This window comes from Hyposmocoma kahamanoa, unplaced genomic scaffold (assembly GCF_003589595.1).
Source record: "Hyposmocoma kahamanoa isolate Upper Pololo Valley unplaced genomic scaffold, ASM358959v1 202, whole genome shotgun sequence".
Classification (NCBI taxonomy): domain Eukaryota; kingdom Metazoa; phylum Arthropoda; class Insecta; order Lepidoptera; family Cosmopterigidae; genus Hyposmocoma; species Hyposmocoma kahamanoa.
Window position 1 is genome coordinate 9,568,429 of NW_020653726.1, and position 18,755 is coordinate 9,587,183.

Consider the following 18,755-nt stretch of genomic DNA (forward strand, 5'->3'; position numbering starts at 1 on the left):
AGAAGCCTTAAACAGGTTAATAGAAGCCTTAAACAGGTTAATAGAAGCCTTAAACAGGTTAATAGAAGCCTTAAACAGGTTAATAGAAGCCTTAAACAGGTTAATAGAAGCTGAATGGTGCTGTGGGTTTGTGACGTGACGAAAGATCAGAGGAAGTTATTTTTTATACTGGTCAAAAGGTCAAAACGCATGAAGTTAAGCCATAACAAAACAAAAAAACTGAGTTAATTAATACAGACCAGACTATTGCCCTGGTAACTCAGACATAAATAACTTTTTTGTCAAACGTGCTATCTATCCCTGATTTCGGGTACTTTTTGTCAGTTTTACCATTTTCTCGCGTGAGATTTTGGAGATTTTATTTTTTTGTAATGAAGTAGAACTTCTTATTACAAATCGGTCGAATCAGTACATTTGATTTTACGTGAACTAAACTAATGCGGACCATATCCGTACGAAGAAACTGACAGTTCGACTGTGAACTAGCAATCGGTACTATCTCAATTTTGACAACTTTAAAGGATGAAGAAAACAATTGTTTGCGTCATTTATATAGCATGTGATTTATTAAATAAAAATATGTAGTTTTTAAATATTTTTATTACACATACACTACGTATTTTTATTTAATAAACCCGATGCTATATAAATGACGCAAACAATTTTTTCTTCATCGTTCAAAGTTGTCAAAATTGAGATAGGACCAGTTGCCAGTTCTCAGTCGAGTTGTAAATATCAGTCCGGTTACATACTAATTGGTCATTAGAGTTTCTTTTCAATATTATTTTACTTCCCGACGTAGATAGGTCGCTATTATAATTTGAAAAACCTAATGAATTTCTTTTATCAAACTTGTAATTAAAACATTTGAAGACGCTGACGAATTGTTTGAACTATGATTTTGTCATTGGTTTTTGTTGTAAAGATCATGTAAAGGCTAACTCACCAACTGGGTAGTCATCACCCTGTCCACCGGTGTCGGCTTCACTCTCCGTCAGCAAGTTCAACTCGTTCAGGACTTCCTCTGCTTCATGGTCCACTTCCTCACCTTAGATAATATTATATTAATATTTTAATACCCTTTAAATGGGATATCTTTTCCGGAAAAGCTATTTTCTTTCATGTAATTTGTAATAATGTTTGTGTGTGCAATATAACATTATATCGTCGGTTAAAAAGCAAAACTCACTAAGTCCTATTTTGCTCAAACAGGAGTTTTTTAAATATTTTTATTTCACTACTGGGAGGAAACTCTACGATCCAAAAATATAGTAAGTGCGAAGTGTCCTTCATTAAACTGCAGTTCGAAAAAATTACAATGACAGATGTACCGCTGTTGGGCACATAATGTTTGCCGGAACAACACAAAATCTTCATGATGGACATAAATGGTCAAACCGTGAGTTTTAACCTTTAAACCGACAATATGTTGTTTTAAATCATAATATAATCACTCCATGCGTTTTTATAGGTGACGTAAATGAAGGGATTAATGTGCAACAGTCTTGCATCGTACATATGTACGACTTTTATTTTTATCAGTGAGATATAAATGAATGCACATGGCCGATTGCTTACAATTCTAGTTAGTTATCTGATATATAGGACTTCACAAAACGGTGATGATGGTATGCTTTTCTTGACTCTACTTTAAAAAGCAACATTTAAAGATTCTGAAGTGATATGAGTCCAAAGTTTTTACCGGAGGCGTGGTGGGGCTGCTTAGCGTCCAAATCGTCGATTTCATCCATATCCATCTCTTGGTTGGCCAGGAACTCAAAGTTAGCGAAGACGGCGGCTGTCTCCTGCACGGAGAGCCCCTCTTCGTTGTACCCGCCAGGCCCACCTTTGCGAGGCTCTTTGCCACCTAACAAAGAAGCCAGACTCGTGTATGATCACATCCGCAATTGCGATCAAATGTCACTCATAAATTGTACGGAAACCACAAACTTTTTTCAAACAATTTTTTTTAAGCCAATCGCAACACCAATTGTCGATTAACAATGATGCGATCGATAATTTCATATGATAACCTATCTTTACAACTAATAAAATATTCACAAAAAAAAATTAATTCATTGTTGTTCGAAATATCAAGCATTACGTATCTTTTTTATTATAGAAAAATGTTCAAAGGGGACTTGAATCAATACTTAGTTGCTGCTAAATAGGCTATATTTGGATGAAAGGTTATTGAGGAATTTGTACATGGATTGTGTACAAGTCCGTAATTAATTAGTGTTGATTATGGATTTATACTAACTAATAAAACAGGTAATAAGTTATGATTATCGAAATAAATGAACAAACATTCAGCAGTGAGCGACAAGGGTTAGCTAGCTTTAACGGCGAAGAAATTATCTTCACTTGTAAATTATAATAAATTTATTGTACAATAATTAGTCCCACAGATTTCATTTTTACACATTTATTTTTAAGAGATCTCTTCTAGACATAAGCTCACGTTTGTATATGTCCTTTGTAACAAGTGTTTTAAGAGATTTTTCTTTGTGCCGTAAAAAAATTATTTAACATCTTAAGGAATCCATAGAAATCCTTGAGTTCATATGATACTGCCTATAGTAACGCCCTACGAGGACAACGTTATTATTTCCTGTACTAATCAAATATGGTAAAATAACTGTAAAGACCCGCGAACTAAAGAAATATACATACCATAGTTAACTTTGCGAATAAAGTTAAGTGGATCGCATCGTTCGCGTTGCTTGTCGTAGCTGCTGCGTAGGATCGGGTCCTCGGGGCCTTCGCTGCAGCTGCCCAGAAGCGTCCGCACGCGGTTTGAACGCACATCCAGGATAGTATCCGTGTATCCTATTTCCTGTTGAGTAAGCCTTTCTTAAAGAATGTAACAGGCATTTTCTATGCAAGCCTACACCATCTTGGTCATATAAGTTCAGTGAAATTGTGGTTTAAGTGCAGTAATACAAAAACAAAATAAAAAACTTTTCCAAGAACCACTTCTGGGAATTGCAAACAGAAAATATCTAAAATGTTAAAACTGTATGAATTGTGATAATTATTTGCGCTGAACATAAAGTTTTTTTATTATCCTTTTAAAAAAATCAAATGCAGGCTCCCTGTACATACTTTCATCAACCCTTTAAAAACACAATAACTTCAATCTTCTAAATATGACTATAGTTTTGATGCCACCATACAAATACTTTAATAAGTATTTTTAATAACAAAAATTTAGTAATACAATATTTATAATATAATAATACAGTATTTTTTAAATCTTAATAAACAATAATTTACTAATAAGTAAAAGCTATAATATTATTCTTGTGGCTACGTGAAGGTACACATTGATTAGTAAAGTAGGGAATTTCGAAGTGTTTATTTTGTTTCAACTACTTTACCCTAGATTTAATTTAATTTGATAAAGTTCTTTTATTCCAAAGCGCTTCTGCTAAGGTAATAGTAGTCTGCGTAGGTAGATGAGAAAGGTGGGATTACTGAAATCACTGTAGTGTCGGCGTACACGCGCCAATGATCCCTTTCAATCAACATGCCTGATTGAGCACACCTTTCTGCATTTAAAATGTAAGTATTATACATCAATCCATTTTACACGTACTTTAACTAACACGCTGACCTACTTCATTTGGACACTGTTTTAAACTAATTCTAAATATATTAGATTGATACCTTCCACGTAAGTTGTTGTAAGCCAAAATACCATTTGTGGCTTTTTTACTGGTAAAACACATTGACTGTACATAAATACTTGCAAGTCTCAACAACACACAAGTAAAAAAAAAACAACCCTGATTAATTAAAATTATCTTTTATATGTAATTTAGACAATAGTTCTTATTCTGTGCTAGTAACTTTGTAATTGGAAGAGGCCTGTGTCAAGAGTATATAAAGTATTCCTTAAAAACGTTCTGTACACTTACATTAAATTTATACATTCACGTGACACGCTTTCCAGTAAATGATGACCAGAAAAATGTTGTCTGAAGAGAAGAACAAGAAGATGGAAGGGGAGCATAAAGAACTGAGGGCGCTGACTGATAGGCTTCTTGAAGAACGAGATATAAATGAAACGGAAATGCAAGCGCTCAAGACTTCTAATATTACATTCAAGGAAAATTTGATGAACATCGACGATTTTGTGACGAATTAGAAGAAGAATGCGAACGGAAAGAATTAGTTATAGAGAGTTTCGGAAAAATTCATTTGGAGCATGAAGATGCTTCAGACCGCATCAGATTTCTGGAAAAACAGCAAATGGAATCTAATGCTGAAATCGTATCATTATATGTACAAAGCGGAAGCTACGACTACCTAACGACTTTATCACTCCGTGAGGAACTAGCGACAGAAGACAGGAATTTATGCAGCACTAAATTATGTACCACTAAATCGCAGGACCCAAGATTTTCAAAATTGAACAACCAAATAAGAAAACAATCGAAAGCACTTAAAAAAATAAAAGCGGCGAAACTAAATCTACACAAACAAAAGGTGAATATGGCCGAACAAGTTAAAGGTCTGGAGTTGGATCTTCAATCAAGAACTGAAGACCTAAATTCTACTCAAAAACAATTAGAAGAACTTTCAGCCGCCACTAATGAACTTTTGAAGCTGGTGGTACTGAGTATAGAGAGCTTCCTCAAGTTCTTCTACAGGATAAGCTTGATGAAACGGATGAACTAGTTGAGTTACTTCAACTACTCCATCCCCACATCCCACACCGTCAACTCAACCAACACGTGCCTCGTATGCCAATGTCACTGCCAGGAAACGAAACTACTCCAGTATAACTTTTGAAGTTCAACACCGTCAATATTCAACTAAGACTAGCTGAACTTCCACCAGGCCATTCAGAAGAACGGTTATTTTTCTAATAGAATAGATGCAGGGCTAGGTCACCATCTAAGTAACCACTTACAGCAAAGGGTACTCAACTATTGCTATCCAGGAGCTACTTTTAGTCAAATTATTACACTATTAAGTGATCACAACTTTGATAAATACACAACTGTGATTCTTATGCTAGGTAATACTAATAACATTAACAAAAAAGAAATAAAAAGTAGCATTGACGTGTTCTTAAGAATACATGAGAAGTTGGGTGTAAATTCCTGCTAAGTGCATTCCCGTAATGCTCCAATCTAGGCACTACTCATAATAAGTATGTATATAATATAAATTTACATTTCTCCAATTTGACATGCCGTCATAGTGACGTTATATTTTGTTTTGACATCAAAAACTTTTTGAGGATAGTTTACATTGACCCCTAAGGTATCTGAGACATATTGCTAGTTTACTAGCTTTTAATATTAAGGACGCTCTTATAGAAGATATAACACAGTCCCACGACAATGCTTCGACTTCAAAGTAGCAACAACATACTTATTACTAACCAACATTTAAACTAGAAACACGTCAACAGAAAAGTCTAATCGTTTTCATGTAGTTCATCAAAACATTCAAGGCTTTTCTGGCAAAAAATTTGAAATGTCTTTTTTAAAACGATATTTCCGTTGACGTATCTTGTGTAACAGAACACTTGTTGAAAGACTACGAAGCAATTAACAACGTGGAAAATTATATAATAGTTAGCTCGTTCATAAGAAAGAACTTAAGTAAAGGCGGATTAAGCGTAATTTACAATTTAAAGAGCGTAAGGACACCACAGATCTCTCTATTGAACACGTAAAATGACAAACTGATCCAATTTCACACAAGAAATCTCAATAGTACAATGAGAATTATTGTGTGGAATTGGATCAGTTTGTCATTTTATGTGTATACAGGCCCCCTCTACTAATTACAACGAATTTAAATTAATCATGGAAGATAGTTTAAAACAGATTTTACCAACTTAAAAAATCATATTACTCTGTAGAAATTTCAATGTAAACGTGTTGGAAAACTGTTCTACTTCTGTAAGACTCATTAATTTATTTAAAAGTTTTAACTTGATTAATCTTTTCTTGGAACCAACTCGCATCACTGCTTCATCGCTTACTTGTATTGTATTGTTTTCCAAATATTTTATATAGCACGATATTTATTTGTATTAAAAAAGAATTTAATATCGTTTACATCGAAAGCACTAACTTTCCACAGGGAAACTAAATTCAATGACTGGGCAACAGTAGGCATTAAGACTAAAGTTATAGACTCGGTAATTTATCTCATTTCCCCACATTTAGCTGATGCATTCAATAGGTGGGTTGACGAAGGTATTTTCTCCGATTTGATGAAATACAGTAAGGTTATTCCTTTATTCAAAAGCGGTAGGAAAAATGGTCCTAGTAACTATAGGCCCATTTTAAGTAAAATATTCGAAAAGGTTATGTTGACTCAACTACTGTCGTATTTCGGTAGGAATCATATTTTTCATAGCGAACAATATGGGTTTACTAGTGGTAGATCGACTAGCGATGCGGGGATAGCACTACTAAAACATATGTTTGATGTTTGGGAAAGGTCTCAGAACGCTATTGGGGTTTTCTGTGACCTCTCGAAGACCTTTGATTGCGTGGATCATATTACTCTTATTAGGAAGCTGGAATATTACGGAGTAAGTGGCAAGGCGTTGGAACTTGTCTCGTCATATCTTAACGGTAGAATTCAGAAAGTAGACATAAATGGAGTGACTTCTTTGGGTTCTCCGGTAAAAATGGGTGTTCCGCATGGCTCAATACTTGGACCTTTCTTATTTCTCATTTATATTAATGATCTACCATTCTTTGTTAAGGACCTTTGTGAAATAGTATTGTTTGCTGACGACACACATGACGTTAAATATGACAATATTAATGATATCCTTTCAAAGGTAGTTTATTGGTTTAATATTAACAATTAATTGCTCAATGCCAAGAAGACAAAGTGTGTTAAATTTGAATTACCTAATGTAAAATCGAGTAGCCCAATCATAGAAATAAATGGAGAAAAGATAGACCTTGTTAATAAAGCTGTCTTTTAGGGAGTGACCTTGGATAGTAAACTCCAATGGTTTCCACATATATCTTCATTGGCCAGCAGATTAGAAAACTGTTTATCATTACACAAGCACAGACACGAATATAAACAAAACAACAGAGGAACAATAATAATAACAATTCAAAATTAATCTTTTAGGCTCTCGGAGAAGCGAGAGTCTAAAATAAATAATGATACAATAATAATACAAAAAAAAATTAAAAATTAAAACTATTGATAATGCCTAATTCACCGTCATGCGTGTCGCGTCTGGTGCAATCGGGACTTGTTCAGCTTTAGCCACAAAAAGGCTTTTTTTTTTAAACCGTTTCGTGGCGCTGATTTTCAGATTAAGCTCTACTGCATACGCAGTCCGTAGAATATGTGAACTTATCGATGTTGCTACTGCTAGACTAGTTTAGTTACTTCCATAGTATAATGTCCTATGGGATTCTCATGTTGGGTAAAGCGGCAGATATACAAACCATATTTGTGTTGCAAAAACGAGCGATTCGTTCTGTGTACCGTTTAGGTTCTTGGATTTCTCTCAGAGAAAAGTTTAAGGAGACTGGTATCATAACTGTGGCATCACAGTACATTTACTCAAATATTTTGTATGCCCCTAAAAATATACATAATTTCGTTAAGAAAGAAGATATCCCAAAAAATTAACCTTAGAACTAAGTCCAAACTCATGGTACCACGTTTTCTTTTAACTAAGGTAAACGATTCTTTTATGGAGAACTGTATACGTTTTTACAATAAGATTCCGGAACATATATTAAGATTACTATTTCCTAAGTTTAAAACTTACATTAAAAGTATTTTAATTGAAAAGTCATATTACAAAATTGTAGACTACGTGTTAAATAAAGATGTATGGAAAGACAACGTAAGTCTAGATTCCACACAAATATGATTCAAAATGTATTCTATAGCATTAAAGTTTATTTTGAAAAGAGCAATCCCTAGAGTTTCTTGCTTGTTCTTCTCGGGGATGTCAGCGTAGTGAACGAGCAATAGCTTAAAAAATTATGTTTTCAAATGTAAAAATTTTATCTGTGGAATAAATGATTATTTGACTTTGATTTTTAACTTAAATATATCCTTTTTTTAATGTATATTATACATTCCATATTTAAACGTAAAGAAATCACTTAGGCTCAACTCACACTGGCGCATAGTCGAAGCGTCGCGTCGCGTCCTGTTTTTCAACTACACCGCCTGGCGACGCGCGACGACGCTTGCATTAGTGCGCCGGGATCACAGTTTGGTCGGCGTCTGGCGCCTCACGGCGCCCAAGTGACGCGCGGCGACGCGCGTCGACGCGCGAAGCCGCTGGAATGCTAACAAGGGTCGACGCGCGTCGCCGCTTGATTCCATATTTGCAAAACACAAGTTTGTACCTTAATAATGGGAAAATATAGATGAATATGCTATATGCGAAAAACATGACGCGTCGCAATGCTTCGACTCTGCGCCAGTGTGAGTTGAGCCTTAATGATATGTTTACTTTCAAACATAGAACCTATAATGTACAAAAGAATATATTAAAGTCAAAAAGCAGAAAAATTATATTTTAACTTACAACAACTTATAAGGGAGGTATCGACTGATATACTAATTTATAGGTATATCACGCCAAATACTTGACATCTATCAGGAAAGCCCTTAGATAAAATGAACAACTGTGTAATAATTACGCAAGTGGATACATCCATCGAGATGACAGATCAGATCTGACGCAGATTTAATATTTACGAAAAAAAAGAAAGGATGTGTCAAGACAAATATGTAATAAATATATTTGGATGAAATAATGGTATTTTAATATAGCTTAAACTAATAAACGCATGGAAATTGAACATGGCGACGACGTCGCGAGCAATTGTTGTAGATTTTTGAAGTAGGTAACAGAAAAACTATTTACTATTACAAAAATGAAGCCTAAATAGTTATTACACTAGCTAAATGCCAAAAGGTTGATATCGTCGTAAGTTGAAGAGCTTTTACTGTAATTTATTTTTAATGGGAACTGAATAGTATATCATGACACTTCACATGACTATGCACGAACCATAAAACATATCAATTGCATTTAGATGGTTATTCCAGAGGCTACACTAAAATTGTAGAACAATCACCTAAGGGGAAAACTGACAAAGATAAAGCAAAGTATAGTATATAGTAAAGTACAATAATTAGATTCACGAAAAATTCACAACCATTGTGAACATGTCCTAAAAAGAACCAGATAATTCAAATAAGATTTTGAAAAGACGAATCTTCGGGTTGATCATTAATAAATTAAGTTAGAAGTTGCAAACCTGTAGATACTGTTTGATGAGCTGGCGACCTTGCTTCCATTGCACTCGCTCTGCCGGTTCTGGTTCCATAGGGGGCTCCTCTGGTGGTGGGCGCACATCGCCCTGCTGCAACTCCACACCATATTTGAGCTTGTGAAACTTCGCTCTCTCTTGCTTAAGGGCGTATTCTAACATCTTGATCCGCCTGACAAGGTCATTCTTTAGATTTTCCTGACCCTTCCTCTCGCCTTGGAGGAAGGCAATCCGTGCCTGTATATGGTGAAAAATTTGTTAGTATAAAAACACATAAACACAAGAAAAACCATAACCAATCCTAGCTCATAATTCTAAACAGGAACTTAACTCTTTTCTCTTTTCTTAACTTAACACTTCATAATCAGTCATTGAAAAAACATTTTTATAATTTTTAGTTGCAACAATATTCCTAAGATTTCAAGCAAATTCAAGCATCATCATATTATATTATTTCACAACTATTTAAAAGAATATTAAGTGTATAACATTATACAAAAGTATACCTACAGGTAAAAGAACAGACTATTTGTTTGAGAATGTATGTTAGACATCCATATTTATACTACAATCAAAAATTCAGATTTTTATTTGTGTCTGTTATCCTTTTTTACACCAACTTTTGTTACTAGGTCAAGACAAGAAATTCTGGACATTACTTTCTCTACGGCTAGACTAGCCGGACTTATAACCGGCTGGGATGTTAGTGATGAGACGTCAATGTCGGATCATAAACATATAAGATTTCTGGGAGCAGGAGATGTCTGCCACCCCACTACGCCCTCTATAGAGACAGACTAGGGCAGTATCTACAAGGTTGTCCTAAATCGATCAAAACCACTGAGAGTCTAGAGTTAGCTGTTGAGGTCACTACCAGGGGCATCATCAGCCCTTTTAAGGAAAGCTGCCCACCAAAAATTCGGATCCCCAATAGGAAGGTTCCATGGCGGAATGCCAAACTGAGAAAGCTAAGAGAGAAAACTCGAAGACTCTTCAATAGGGCCAAGCTGACAAAGGAATGGGAGACCTACGGGGAGGCCCTAACCAATTATAATAAGGAGATAAGGAAGGCTAAGCAAGCATCGTCGGGGCAGTTTTGTGAGGAGATCACTAGTGCTCCACAAGGTGCATGTCTACACAGAGTGCTTGCCAAAGCCAACTCCCATCAACCAGGACTGTTAAAAAAGTCTGATGGGACCTACTCGACTTCTACGACAGAAACCCTTGAGCTTCTAATGTCAACCCACTTTCCGGGGGCCTTGTGCGACTCGCTTACTAACCCAGTAATTACTGTACATACTCCTCGCAACGAGGACTGGAACTGGATTGCCGCCAACATTATTAGACCTTGACAAGTGGCTTGGGCTATTAGCTCGTTCAACTTCAACTTCAACTTTTGTGTCTATGGCTCCGTCGTTTTGCGCGACGATTTTGCCAATGTCAGGGTTATCGTACAAATCCCCAGGTGAGGACAGTATTACCTTACTGCAGCAGGGTATAAGTGTACTCTTGCCATACCTGGTCAAAATATATAGAGCCTGTCTTGCTTGGGACACATACCAATACAATGGACAACATGCAAAGTTGTATTTATACCAAAGGTAGGCAGAAAGGACTACTTTCTTACAAAGTCCTTTAGACCCATCTGCCTAACCTCATTCTAGCTCAAAGCAATTTAGAAGGTACTTGACAATCACATTAGGGCTTCGTCCTTAATATGTAGACCTATCCATTACACTCAACACGCCTATCAAAGTGGAAAATCCGCAGAGATGGCTCTGCTCCACATTGTGGCCAGGGCTGAAAGAGCGTTTGAGGACAAACAAATAGCACTATGTGCCTTTCTAGACCTACACTAGGGTGCTTTTGACAATACGCCCATTCGTACTCTGGTAAAGGGCCTAACCTGCAAAGGTTACTATTTCTACTATGAGATGGGTGCAAAATATGGTCTTAAGCCGCAGAGCCAGTATCTCGTTACACGGGTACCGGCTTGTGGCCTCCACAGTAAGGGGTCGGCCGCAAGGTGGAGTAATTTCTCCTCTCCTTTGAACTCTTGCTGTGGATCTACTCCTGTATAGGTTAGCCGAACTGAACAATGACGCCCAGGGATATGCGGATGACCTAGTGATCACAGTTCAAGGGCACTGCTAAAGCACTATATCATCACTTATGCAAGGAGCACTTGACACCATTTCCGCGTGGTGTCAAGATAACGAATTATTTATTAATGCGGAAAAGACAACTATTATTCCTTTCACTAGGAAGAGGAAACTAGACAAGCTAGTGGAACCGTTACTTGGTGGCAGGGCTGTGAGTTTTTCCGCAGAAGTTAAATATTTAGGGGTAACCCCAGATCTAACCCTAAGGTGGAACTGTCATATAGCTAACACGGTCAACAAGGCCAAGATGGCCTTAGGTATCTGTAGTCGTATGGCAGGACAGCACTGGGGTCTTAAACCAAAGATTATACACAAGGCAATTGTGAGGCCCAAAGTAACATATGCGTCTGCTGTTTGGAGTGGCAAAGTCAGTCAAACAACCACTATTGTCACATTGGGCAGTCTACAGCGTGTCGCGTGCCTGCTAACAACGGGAGCCATGTCCACTACACCTTGTGGGTCTACTCTCGATTTCCGTCCGACATCCGTTCGAAACAATTACTGTCAAATAAGTAATATTCGACCAAATTAAAAAACAGGTATCAAGTACGAAGATGAAGCTTCATTCATCATCATCACGCGTCTTTTCATTTAGGGTCGTATTCTAAACTCTACTCAATGCTCAAGTCAGGATTTGAGCAGACTGGAGTATGATTTCAAGCACTGGAAATACGACCCTAATAATAATAATAATAATAACGCACACACTCAACATAGCCCCGCACTAGGGAAACCCTGTGTCGCGGGTGCCATGGACACACACATAGACAACCACAAATTACACCCAAACTCACGAGAGAAATAAATGTAGGCCATACAAATATTTCTCCCGGCCAGATTATACACAATGCCAAGTCTGGCAAAGCTCACTTTGCTGATCGAGAGCTCACACGTCTCCTGAGACGTGTGGCAGCAGACTAAGTGTCTTGAGCATTCTAAAGCCCTGATAGCTGCCTTCAGTGCCAAACTCTGTAAAGAAGCTGTGTCACTGGACAGGAATGGCATCAGAATGCTGACCAGAGCTTTAACAGGACATTGTGGCTTGAATAAGCACATGTCAAATATTGGACAGAGAGAAAACAGAGAATGTAGATTCTGCCACGAGGCAGATGAAACTCCAGTGCATCTCCTCACCCAGTGCTGCCCTCTGATGGGCGTGAGAAGTTCAATACTGGGTAGGCACAGGCCACACCCAGAACACATAAAGACTGTCGGAGCCAGGAAAGTCCTTCAGTTCCTTAATACTGTTGGTCTTGGCTCCGAGCTATGATTAGTGGTGATCACAATAGATCATTTATGGTCGCAGTGATGAGGGGCCTCATAGGCACCAAATGAAACCACCCTAATAATAATAATAATATCCTTTTTTAAGTATAAGATTCACAGATTTATGACCAAGGATAAAATCAATTATATATAAATGTTTCATAGATTATATGATCCTATATATCACCCGTTCGCTAGAACAATGTGTTATTTATATATTTCATATTCAATGTATTAGAGATAACACGTTGTTCTGACAAGTAGGCGATATATTCTACATGACAGTGTAATAACCCCTCTTAAAGAGCCAGAAATAATAAAATATCAGATATGTACACATTGTGTAGATCCACAAGCACATTATGCTGTTACCAAAATTATAAGGATTGTAGTCATCACTTTCTAAAATTGTGACATAAAATATTTGGTTACTTATCGATGACAAAATTGAGATAGCGATAAAAGCACAAAATTATTAAATTAACTCTGTAAACCTTGGTTAGTAACTCACAAACGGTTTAAGTATCTAAAATCAACACTAGGTGAAGCTGAATGGTTAATTTTGAACCATTATTTATTATGAACAGACAGGTGTACGCACATATGTATGAAACTGAACAGATTGCAATATTCTGTGCAATATGCTTTGCTTATGAGGTGGTTAAATATTACCATATAAAATGTTTACACAAAAAAACATGCAATACATTATCTAATTAGGCCTCTGTAGGTAAGAATGAGTATGTTACAAAATCAAAAATTAATAGGTTACAATTAATCCTCTGAAATCATACCTACAAACACAATTGCAATTGTAATTTTATTGGATGTACAGTAATTATATAAATATTAAGGAGGTATATGAAAGAAAACTATTGTAAACCAATTACTACTTCAGTGTGTATGACAATTTTAACCCAATTTTTGCCATAATTGCATGCATGAAAATCACAAAACAAAGCTGATAAATTCGAGACAAGAAACAAAAATGAACACATTCCTGTTTTTATATAAAACCAACACTAACATCTTACAACAAAGCAATACAGCAGTTCGCAGGAAAAATGTAGGGTTTAAATGCACAAAGCAAATAAAAGAAAGATAATAATCACCTCAAACTCGGCTCTGTCCACTTCCCATTGTGATCTCTCCAACTCGAATCTCGCCCATTCGTGTTGGATGAAATGCAAAATGCCCGGTATCGAATACTGGACATTTTGACTAGGTTCGTCATTTTGTTTGTTATTTACACTGACTCCTATTTGAGATCCCACTTGCCCTCCGTTGTGATGAGACACGGAGCTATCATCCATGGCTGTGGGGATTTTCATGACATGGCCACCATTACCGAACTCGTCACAGACCTATCAAGAACTACGATGATGAACTACGCGATATGAAATACTAACACATTATTTATCTATATTTCAACTAACATTCACGTAGGAGACACCATCTAAAATACTTTTTATCGACGAATTCATGAATGACAAAAATTATTGCATGACGGATTAGAAAAGTCGAAACGACGTCCGTCCGTCCGCTACATTGCTTTTTTTTCAGTGTTGCCATTGTTTTAACTGCAAACATATGACATTTGCATAAATATCCGAACACTGCACCGTGCTTTCTTTTACCTGCAAGGCAGTCCGCCGCGCAGGATGGAGACTGCTCAGTGCTCACACACTATCCTGCGTATGACCCACGTAGATATGGAGTGTCGCAGGACACATCGCAGGATGGCTTTCACACTGCCCCTATATTCATAATCCTGCATCACGCGGCGGACTGCAATGCAGGATAATGAATGCCCTCTTTTAGTTAGCTAGCTTCGTTCGTGGTGTGACCTGCACTTTACACACATTGCCTGGACCAACGAGGACATAGCCTGGACGGACGTACAGGCTCAAGAGCAAGACAAATTGACACTTAAGGTTTACATTCAACTTTATATTCTCCTAAAGAACGATCCATAATACCAAGCTTGATGTGCTCTCGACTGCACGATTTGTAAGAAAGACAACTAAAATTGTACGATTTTTAACTAAAAAAATATTATGGATGCGAGAATCATTAATTGCTTATCAGTCAGCCTTGCACATACATTATGGTTCCCCCCCCCCCGCCCTCCCACACATACACAAGAAATCAAAGGGGATTTTAGGAAGGATGCATGTGCACGAGTTTCATGTTAGCACAGTGCAGTTTAGATTCGTTTTCGAATAATGGTTCAGCATTCCACGTGTACATCTAAATCAACGCCGATTCGTTTTTTTTACTGACGTCTTGGAATTTATTTTACAAGTGTTATCATCAAAATCTCTTAATTTTGTCGGTTCTGTATAGGCGCAGAAAAGTATATTTGATATGTCCGCCGGGGTATTTTACTGTCGATAACGGCTAGTGCTGTAATTATCGAGATTGGAAAATAGTGACTTGGAAATAAACATAAAGCACTCATCATAATCTTAAAACACTGGACCAACAATATTTACTTTTTTACGTCTAAAACAGACTAAATGACTTTTACCTCGTTAGTCAAATTTCAGATCGTGGGGAACGAAATACGCACTGCCGTCAGCTTGCTTTTAACATTATAACAAGGCCATACAAGTGCACGAAAAATGCGCCAGTAGGCAGAGAATGTGTAAAACACGCATGTGAATGTTTAAAACACGCAGTGCCCACATTCATCAAATCAATTTAATACTTTTTTTAGGTAAAGCAGAAGGGGTGTTATGTACTTAATAAAAAAAGAAAACATAAGAGACACTTTTATTGGTCAAATCATATAACGCAAAGCTTGTCGTATATCGACAACATAGGAATGATATTTTAATGCAAACAACAAAATTCAGCAGAATGACAAAGCAAAAATTCGATACTCTTACAACGAATGATGTCTTATTATTAGAGTACCCAGATGCCTTTAAATATTAATTTGACTTCTTAGAATCTTTGGATGGCGAACGAGATCTCGACCGGGAGACGGAACGGCCCTTCGAGCGTGAGCGTGAGCGTGAGCGGCTGCGACTGCGAGAGCGGGAGCCAGAACGCGGCGAGCGGGACCTTGTGCGGCGGCGGGACCTCGAGCGGCTGCAAATACACAATCGCACTATTTAAAAAATAGTGCTCTTAATTTACACAAAGCTCCTTCAGATTTTTTTCCACACTGAAAGCAACCTTGCTCTCAATCTAAGACATTATTATCATTCTACATCATCAAAATGCGTATGGGCTAATCCTAATATTTAATCTCCAAATCCTTGTGGGAATCCTGTATAATTCATGATTCCTTTCACGTAATATTTCACATTACTGTCTGCATGTACAATTACTGTTACGTTAAAGGCTAACTACGCGCGTATTTTCCTAGCCTTGCTAACCTTATAAGTTGCCTAAGAGTGAATAGCAATATTTAAAAATTGAATGAAACTATCTGTTGACAACCAAAAATATAGCCTCAAGGGGTCAAACATTTTTGACAACCCTTAACCGCGTCAATTTCTTCTGTCTTGTAATCTCTACTTCTTTACTCCATTATATAGATATCTTGCACAGGTTGTATTAAAAAGACCCGACCATATTTCTGCTGGTGGGGGTAGTACTCATTATAATAAACAACATTATATATATTATTATACATTCGCGTAAAAAGTTTGGTTCTTTATACAAGATATGCGCGGTCAATTGAAAATTTGTGTGGAGGTATCGTGACGGGCAACTTTTGTTAATGTGTATCATGGAAAACTATTCGTTTTTTTAACCGACTTTAAAAAAAGGAGGAGGTTCTCAATACGTCTGTATGTTTTTTTTGTATGTATGTTACGCGATAACTCCGCCATTTGTGAACCAACTTTGATGATTCTTTTTTTTTTGTTGGAAAGAAGGTACCTCAGATGTGGTCCCATTTAAATTTCAAGAAAATATTCCACCTCTAAGGGTGGCAAACTACGGGATGAATGACTTTTGAGGTGAGGTTTTTTAACCGGAGGTTAGGTTAGGTTATTAAATCTTCGTCATGGTGAATGTTCACCGATCCCACGGCGCCGACTTAACCGGCGAGAGGGAAACCCGGGGGGGTTTTAGTGGGGTAGGCCCTCCAGTCTGGAGGGAGAGTCCCCACATAACCCCTGAGTCTCCCTGGGCTCAGGAGTATATATAAAAACTTTCCCCTCCGTAAAAAAAAGGTTAATAAATCTCATTTTTAATAAGGCTTGTAACACTTGGGTGTCAATGTCGGCCATGTGATGTCAATCCTTGTAGATTATTCTACTTTATCGTGTCGCCTCGTGCTAATAGTAGGCAAGACCTCACATATGAGTGCAAAGTTTTTTGAGTCAGCCCTCTTCGCCAATGGGTTACCCAACACTAACTCCCCAACCTGCCAAATATCAATTAATTGAAATTGGTTTCTTAGAGCCACATAATGGCCACATTCCATTAAAAGTAGCATATCTTCAAGTTTGTTACAGAATTTACATAGTGGAGATTCCGCTCTTTTTATTAGATGATAAAACTTATTTAAGGTGGCCAGTACGAAGTCTTTTAGACTTCGTACTGGCCAAGACCAATGCATTTCTAGAAAGTGCGCCGTCCATAAACCAGGGTTTTTGCTGTGGACGCAATTGAACAGTTTTGTACCAAATTCCTTTCACTATAGAAATCTCACCATAGATCTTACTCCACATATCCATATTTAGGTCTCTTACAAATGGGATGATTTCTGCAGCAAGAGATGTTGGTTCCATGGATTCCGTGATAGCATCTCTTGCTAATTTATCTACCATTTCATTGCCTTCTAGTCCGATATGTGATGGAATCCATTGCAGCATTATACACATATTCTTGGATAGTCAATTAACTATTAATCTCAAAGCTTTATAAGCTATGGCCTTGGCCTCCCAAAACACATTGGACTAAATGTTGTAGTGCACTTTTAGAATCTGTAAGAGTAACGACAGAGTTAACAAAAGACAGAGCTTCTACTATTGCAATTAAACTCTGCTCTCGTTATACAGGGCTCCTGACAATCTTAGTTTCATAGACACATTTTGTTGTGGATCAAAAAAGGCTGCTCCCACGCCATTTGTACCTTTGGAACCATCAGAAAAATGTTTTATAGTAATCTCCGTAGTTATTTGTAGTGTTTTAATACTACCTACTACCGTAGTGGTTTAATACTATTTCTATAAAGCCCTAATATTGTTTTGTCTTTTCGGTGTTGTCATATTATATTACATTTCTTATACTTAATACATTTTCTTACATCGAACGAGGATATCCATGTAACCATTTTGAATAATTTTCATTTATGGTTTTTGTACATCTCTATATCTTTTACACTATTGGAAACTTCTACTAGAATTGGTCTTGACTTATTAACCCAATATATTTCTGATATTGCTACATTTAGCTGTAAAAGCTCTTAAAGCCTACAGATGCTTTGAAGCTCTGAAGGTATCCCTGGTTAGGCCTCTCTATAAAAAGGGAGACAAGTCAGACCCGACTAATTATCGCCCCATAGCCTTATTGCCTACTTTTGCAAAAATTATTGAAATTGCCATGTCAAACCGACTTCATTTCTTTTTTGAAAAATATAATAACCTACACAACAGTCAACATGGATTACGGAAAAACCGATGTACCTCTTTGGCAATTTATAAATGTACACAAAAAACACTAAATTCGATAAATGGTAAACAATATGCTAACGGCCTATTGCTAGATATGAGCAAGGCCGGATCCATACCACAATATTTTACATTATCGAATAAATCATCATCTTTTATTTATGCCCTGAATCAATTGAAACAAGTTACGAATAAAAAAACTGCACTTTCAGCTTATTACGCTTATGTTCACTCAAGACTCTCCTATGGGATCATCCTATGAGGAAACTGCACAAACATTAAAGAAATTTTTGTTCTCCAAAAGAAGTGCATTAGAATAATAGCTGACATAGACCAAATGACATCATGTGGATCATATTTTTGTAATCTTAATGATATTTCCATCCGGG

At 36.9% G+C, this 18,755-nt stretch overlaps 2 protein-coding genes across 6 annotated transcripts in view; both read right to left on the minus strand.

The window, feature by feature from the left end:
* Nucleotides 1-14,177, minus strand: part of LOC113226999 (striatin-3) — a 19,390-nt gene extending 5,213 nt beyond the window's left edge. The window contains exons 1-5 of one of the 2 annotated variants that reach the window (XM_026459852.1): nt 13,846-14,177; nt 9,294-9,542; nt 2,677-2,839; nt 1,703-1,867; nt 947-1,048 (exon numbers count right to left, since the gene is read on the minus strand). In XM_026459852.1, the coding sequence (XP_026315637.1) occupies nt 947-1,048; nt 1,703-1,867; nt 2,677-2,839; nt 9,294-9,542; nt 13,846-14,064 (898 nt within the window). In that variant the 5' untranslated portion in view covers nt 14,065-14,177. The remainder of the gene's footprint in view (nt 1-946; nt 1,049-1,702; nt 1,868-2,676; nt 2,840-9,293; nt 9,543-13,845) is intronic. The other variant, XM_026459851.1, reaches the window with a different exon arrangement.
* A 1,299-nt stretch (nt 14,178-15,476) lies between these two features.
* The window catches only part of LOC113226941 (serine/arginine-rich splicing factor 7-like), a 20,159-nt gene continuing 16,880 nt past the window's right edge, over nt 15,477-18,755 (minus strand). For 3 of the 4 annotated variants that reach the window (XM_026459756.1, XM_026459753.1, XM_026459755.1), the window contains one exon: nt 15,477-15,829. In XM_026459756.1, the coding sequence (XP_026315541.1) occupies nt 15,670-15,829 (160 nt within the window). In that variant the 3' untranslated portion in view covers nt 15,477-15,669. The remainder of the gene's footprint in view (nt 15,830-18,755) is intronic. The other variant, XM_026459757.1, reaches the window with a different exon arrangement.